We start from the raw sequence: 6201 nt of genomic DNA, 5'->3' as shown, positions 1-6201 counted from the left end.
TGGTGGCCGCTCTAGTGTTAAAAGTGCATGATAAGGGAACTCAATTTTTTCCCCATGGTAGGTCAAGAAAACGCTGGAAAAAATAACAATACACAGTTTTAGTTAAACATTATACACTGCAAAAAATGACTTTCTTACTTAGTATGTTTGTCTTGTTTTCAGTAGAAATATCAAAAAAATTCTTAAATTAAGATGCTTTTTCTTGATGAGCAAAATGACCTAAGTAAATGAGTCTAGTTTTAAGACAAATTAATATACAATTTAAGTGAAATTGTCCTTAAAACAAGCAAAATGATCTGCCAATGGGGTGAGAAAAAAATTGTGAAATAAGATTTCTTTTTTCTTAAACACTTAATTCAAGTAAAATTTTCTCACCCCGTTGGTAGTCAAAATACCATAAAAGCGCATGATTTTATGTAAATTAATATGAAAAAAGTCTCAGCTGTGTTGGGGGCCCTGTCAAGATTCTTTCATGGGCCCCAAAATCCTTAGCAGCGCCCCTGAGTATAAGGTTTAAATAGTAGCAGGAATTTTTAGTAATATAGGGTACCAAATAACGAATGTCAGGCGTTAACGTCAAACCTTTTTGCGCTCGCAAAGTTATTCCCGTTCAGTTTCTTTGTCTTAATTATGGGCGTGCAGTGAAAAATCGGGAGCGAGCGGATCAAGATTAGGGGCGGCACTCAAGATTTCCAGCCCCTTTTGGTGAGGGTTGTATTTAAGGAATGCAACAATTCTCAGTCAAATCTTTGTGAGTTGTGGCTCGTGTCCCTTGCCATAACAGCTGCATAGCACCCGAGAATAAGCTGTCTTTCAAATGCTTAAGTACATGTCCAGTGTGAAAGCTTTCCCAGTGGGTGTCGGAGACTGGAAACTGTCAGGATCCCAATTCTGCAGCTTTTACGCATGAGCGTCTACGTGCGCGATGAAGCCCAGGGAAGCGCGCTCCTCTCCACACGCTTGACGCTCCGGCACGGAGAGGACGCGGGCAATTTTACGCATGAGAACCGGAGCCTGTTTGAGGACCCGACCATGGTGAACCACAGCGACAACCCAAACGACCCGTTCGGTCGGAACGAAGAGGTGGCCAAAATAGAGATCACGGTTTTAAGCGTAACCTTCCTGGTCGCTGTGATCGGTAACGTGAGCGTCCTGTTGGCCATGCGCAACACCAAAAAGAAGAGCTCGCGCATGCACCTGTTTATCAAGCACCTGAGCCTCGCGGATCTGGTTGTAGCTTTCTTTCAGGTCCTCCCGCAGCTGTGCTGGGAGATCACCTTTCGCTTCTACGGACCTGACTTTCTGTGTCGGATCGTGAAGCATCTCCAAGTCCTCGGGATGTTCGCCTCCACCTATATGATGGTGATGATGACTCTGGACCGCTACATCGCCATCTGTCACCCGCTGAAGACCCTTCAGCAGCCCACTAAGCGTGCCTACATCATGATCGGGTCCACTTGGCTGTGCAGCTTGTTGCTCAGCACACCTCAGTACTTCATCTTTTCCTTGAGCGAGATCCAAAACGGCTCGGATGTGTATGACTGCTGGGGACACTTCATCGAGCCGTGGGGCATACGCGCCTACATCACCTGGATCACCGTGGGCATCTTCCTCATCCCTGTCATCGTCCTTATGATCTGCTACGGGTTCATTTGCCAAACTATCTGGATGAACATAAAGTGCAAGACTAGGAAAGGGACGCCGCAGAACAAGAAAAAGGGGATGATTGGAAAGTCGTCTGTCAGTAGTGTCACCATCATATCCAGAGCCAAACTGAGGACTGTAAAAATGACATTTGTGATTGTTTTGGCGTATATCGTATGTTGGTCACCCTTCTTTATCGTGCAGATGTGGTCAGTCTGGGATGAAAACTTCTCTTGGGATGGTGAGTTGCACAGCCATCTTATGCTTTACAGCATTGTATATGTTAACATATATTTTTTTAAAAATGATCATAATAATGACAAAGTGCATGTAAGCTTTTACACATTTTGTTAAAAAAGTAAGAAAATAAAAATACATAATTAAGTTCGTTTTTCAATATGGAAATGCACTTGGAAATGATTACATAACCTAATATTTGTATATATATTTAAGTGTTATCGCATTGTTTTTTATTCTTCATAAAATCTTTATAAAACATACAGATGTCTGCTCTAAAACGTGATCGCATCATTTGTTAAATTACTAAAATACCAACAAAGTGCAAAAAAATTTAATAGTTTATTATTGTCTAAAAATTTATTATAAGTTAATCTATATAATATGGAAATGAACACAACTGATGACATATTGTAATATTGTGTTATTCTCTATTTAGTCAAAATGCCATAATAATTCATGTAATATAATAATTTGGTTCAATAATTCTGATAATTCTGGTTATCATTTAATTTTAATTAAAAAAAAACATACAGCTACCTGCTCTACACAAATAGATTTGTGCATTAAGTAGAGCACACAAAGTACGATTACCAAAATGCATTATTTATTGCTTAATAAGACATCATCTCATAATCGAATGGACTAAAAAAGCAGATGGAAAATACAGATTGAGTCTGAGTCGATGTTATTGCTTGATGTTATGTGATTAAAAAGCAATCGGAATACCCTTGCAGTAGGCAAATCTTTCCATTTTATATCTGATCTATATCTGATCCAGCTTTTCAGTCATGTTGATTCTTAATAAAAAAAAACGAATTTAAATCAGTTTTAATACAGTACAATTGGGTGCTCTCTACACTGTAAAAACTTAAAATTTCACTTTAGTTTCACATTTTTTTACCAGTTGAAGTATTTTTTTTAAGTTGATCCAACTTTTCACGTTGTGTACTCTTTGGCACAGTGGTGATAGGCATGCTTGTGCACAATTCAGAATTTCAGAATTGGTCTCCATTCAATTCATGAATTTGAATTGAATTGCCTCCGCCCGACCCGAAGTTGAATTTGAATTGGAATGACAGAAAGTGGAATTGAATTCAGGGCAATTCAAAGAAATTCCACAGTCAAAATAACAGAAAGAATCTTACATACATTCAGTTTAGGAAAGTCATGTTCCAACGTGTTCCACAAAATAACAATTACAAAAAAATCTAACTTAATTTTAACATTAATATAATTTAAAGTAGTTAAAACAAATATAATTTATAGAATATGTAATGCAATCATATCTGACATATATTGAAAGCTTCATTTTTAACACTTCATTTACTGTATAATATGTATATGAATTTCTTTGAATTTCTATTGAATTGCAATTCTGCTTCCTTTAATTCAAATTCGAATTGTAATTCTACATCCTGTTTTTGACATCAATTCAAATTCAATTCATATTCAAGAATTGAATTGGAATTTAGGAGTCATTCTCAATTCAATTCTGAATTGTGCACAAGCCTGCATGGTGATTCCCAATCTTTGCAGGATTTAAACCATTCCTCCGTATTTCTTTCAGATTCTGAAAATGCAGCGGTGACCCTTTCAGCCCTGTTGGCGAGTCTCAACAGCTGCTGTAACCCCTGGATCTACATGCTGTTTAGTGGCCACCTCCTCTATGACTTTTTAAGCTTTTTCCCCTGCTGTAAAAGAGCCCGAAGCTCACTTCCAAAACGGGATTCGGACAGCAGCATTAAGAGAAACACATTTTTGACCAAGTTAGCAGCTGCCCAGACAACCAAAGATGACTTTGATTCTTTTAAGGAACCGTCCAGTCATTCTACAGGGCCGGACCATTCCTGTAAATCCAGTCAATGTGTTCCCCTTGATTTCTCGTGTAAATCAAGTCAATGCATGCCTATGGAGTCCTCAGAGGCAGGCATGGCGGCGACAAATAAAGAGACATTCAAATAAATTTTGTTATGTTATAGTATGTTTTGTCCTGCAGAGGTACTGCTCAGCGACGTTATGTGGTCTGCTAATAGTCTGCTTCTATTTGAGCCTTTATTAAGATCAAATCTCTGGTGCAAGAGCTTATCTCATAACCTATCGTGAATGACAGCTAATGCCCTAGAATAATGTTATAACTTAAGAATAATGTGTAATATGTTTATTTTACAGCACTTTTTGTTATATTGCACTTTTCTTTATGGCTAAAGTCTGTGACTTCAGATTCGCTTATTGCTGTGCTTTATGTGTCCTACATGGGTGGGAAATGATGCTTCCTTCCTCAGGCAGATGTGTCTTACATCAATGAAATTAAGCTTTTGGATTGTTTACAATATAAAGAGTGCATTGTTTAAAATGTTAACTCATTTGAGCCAAAAGATTACTAAACGTAAACTAAATCTGACGAAACCTCCCTTTAGGGGTACTAGAAACATCCACAATTGGAAAATCTATTAAAATTTTTTACTGTTGGTCTATGACCCTATTTAAAAGCTAAATGTGTGTATATGCATGTGTGACTATAAAGAAAATTTAATAACAGCACTCTAAAGTATGTTTTGATGTTTGACTCTCATTATTGTGTAAATGTATCCGTTAAATGTATAAAGAATCACTGACATAACTGGCTTTATGAGTAACATTTGTCGTGTTTTGTCTAAAGAGAATAAATCTCATGTAAATGTGCGATGTCAATATATCAACAGAGCAAATAAAACATGGCAGTATTCTGTGGCTGTGTGTGACGGCAATATTTGCAGATACATAGTCCGTTTAGGTCACAATTGAGAACCAATCGAACATGCACAAATGTATCACCGTGTCATTGCACTTCTTGTACTTGATAGACCCATCTTAACTTGTATCTTCAGATGATCTTGGTCATAAACAAGCAGCATTAAAATATAAATAAACACTGAATTCATTAGCAAGTGCCATATTATTAAAGCAACACTATGTAGTTTCCATGTAAAAATGACTTACAGCTCCCCCATGTGGTTAAAAAGCACAACATTGCCTGGTATCAGACACTCTTCTACAGGCAGGGGGAGGGGCGGGGCTGTGTTTCCTACACCACCACTTTCAGAGTGTGCTTGTAGCAGCTAGGAGGCTGCTCAGGTTGCAGCAACAGTACAATTTGTCCAGTTAAAAGTTGTTATATCACTGAAATATTTAATTTAAATACTTAAAGGTAACATTATTTAAAGGTAAAAAAACTACATAGTGTTGCTTTAAGAATGACAGTGGCATCAAACAAGAGGCGAAGTTTAAGCTAAATTTACTAATCCCTGCTGTGATCAACATTCCCGGTAGTGATGACTGTCCTTACTATGAGTAAAAAGTGATTTAACAGGATATTTGTTTATTTAGGTCACACTAATGTTTAAATTTTACTGCATTACATTACAAAGCAATATAGTACATCCACAAAGTCATGTTAGTATTTAGTAATAAAACTATATATGTATACTCACCTAAAGGATTATTAGGAACACCTGTTCATTATCTCATTTATGCAATTATCTAATAAACCAATCACATGGCAGTTGCTTCAATGCATTTAGGGGTGTGGTCCTGGTCAAGACAATCTCCTGAACTCCAAACTGAATGTCAGAGTGGGAAAGAAAGGTGATTTAAGCAATTTTGAGCGTTGCATGGTTGTTGGTGCCAGACGGGCCGGTCTGAGTATTTCACAATCTGCTCCGTTACTGGGATTTTCACGCACAACCATTTCTAGGGTTTACAAAGAATGGCGTGAAAAGGGAAAATATCCAGTATGTGGCAGTCCTGTAAGCGAAAATGCCTTGTTGATGCTAGAGGTCAGAGGAGAATGAGCCGACTGATTCAAGCTGATAGAAGAGCAACTTTGATTGAAATAACCACTCGTTACAACCGAGGTATGCAGCTAAGCATTTGTGAAGCCACAACACGCACAACCTTGAGGCGGATGGGCTACAACAGCAGAAGACCCCACCAGATACCACTCATCTCCACTAAAAATAGGAAAAAGAGGTTAAAATTTGCATGAGTGCACCAAAATTGTACAGTTGAAAACTGGAAAAATGTTGCCTGATCTGATGAGTCTCCATTTCTGTTGAGACATTCAGATGGTAGAGTCAGAATTTGGCGTAAACAGAATGAGAACATGGATCCATCATGCCTTGTTATCACTGTGCAGGCTGCTGGTGGTTGTGTAATGGTGTGGGGGATGTTTTCTTGGCACACTTTAGGCTCCTTAGTGCCAATTGGGCATTGTTTAAATGCCACGGCCGACCTGAGCATTGTTTCTGACCATGTCCATCCCTTTATGACCACCATGTA

The 6201-nt window shown here is 38.2% G+C and overlaps 1 protein-coding gene across 1 annotated transcript; it reads left to right on the top strand.

The window, feature by feature from the left end:
• The first annotated feature begins 526 nt into the window (after nt 1-526).
• On the top strand, nt 527-4612 carry avpr1ab (arginine vasopressin receptor 1Ab). The gene is made up of 2 exons (XM_055191256.2): nt 527-1885; nt 3452-4612. Exons 1-2 carry the CDS (start codon nt 907-909, stop codon nt 3844-3846), a joined length of 1374 nt encoding a protein of 457 aa, XP_055047231.1. The 5' UTR covers nt 527-906; the 3' UTR covers nt 3847-4612.
• The last annotated feature ends 1589 nt before the right edge of the window (nt 4613-6201 follow it).

The sequence above is a fragment of the Misgurnus anguillicaudatus genome, chromosome 1 (assembly GCF_027580225.2).
Source record: "Misgurnus anguillicaudatus chromosome 1, ASM2758022v2, whole genome shotgun sequence".
NCBI lineage: Eukaryota > Metazoa > Chordata > Actinopteri > Cypriniformes > Cobitidae > Misgurnus > Misgurnus anguillicaudatus.
Note: the sequence above shows the minus strand (reverse complement) of the source record. Positions and strands in the feature narration are given on the sequence as shown.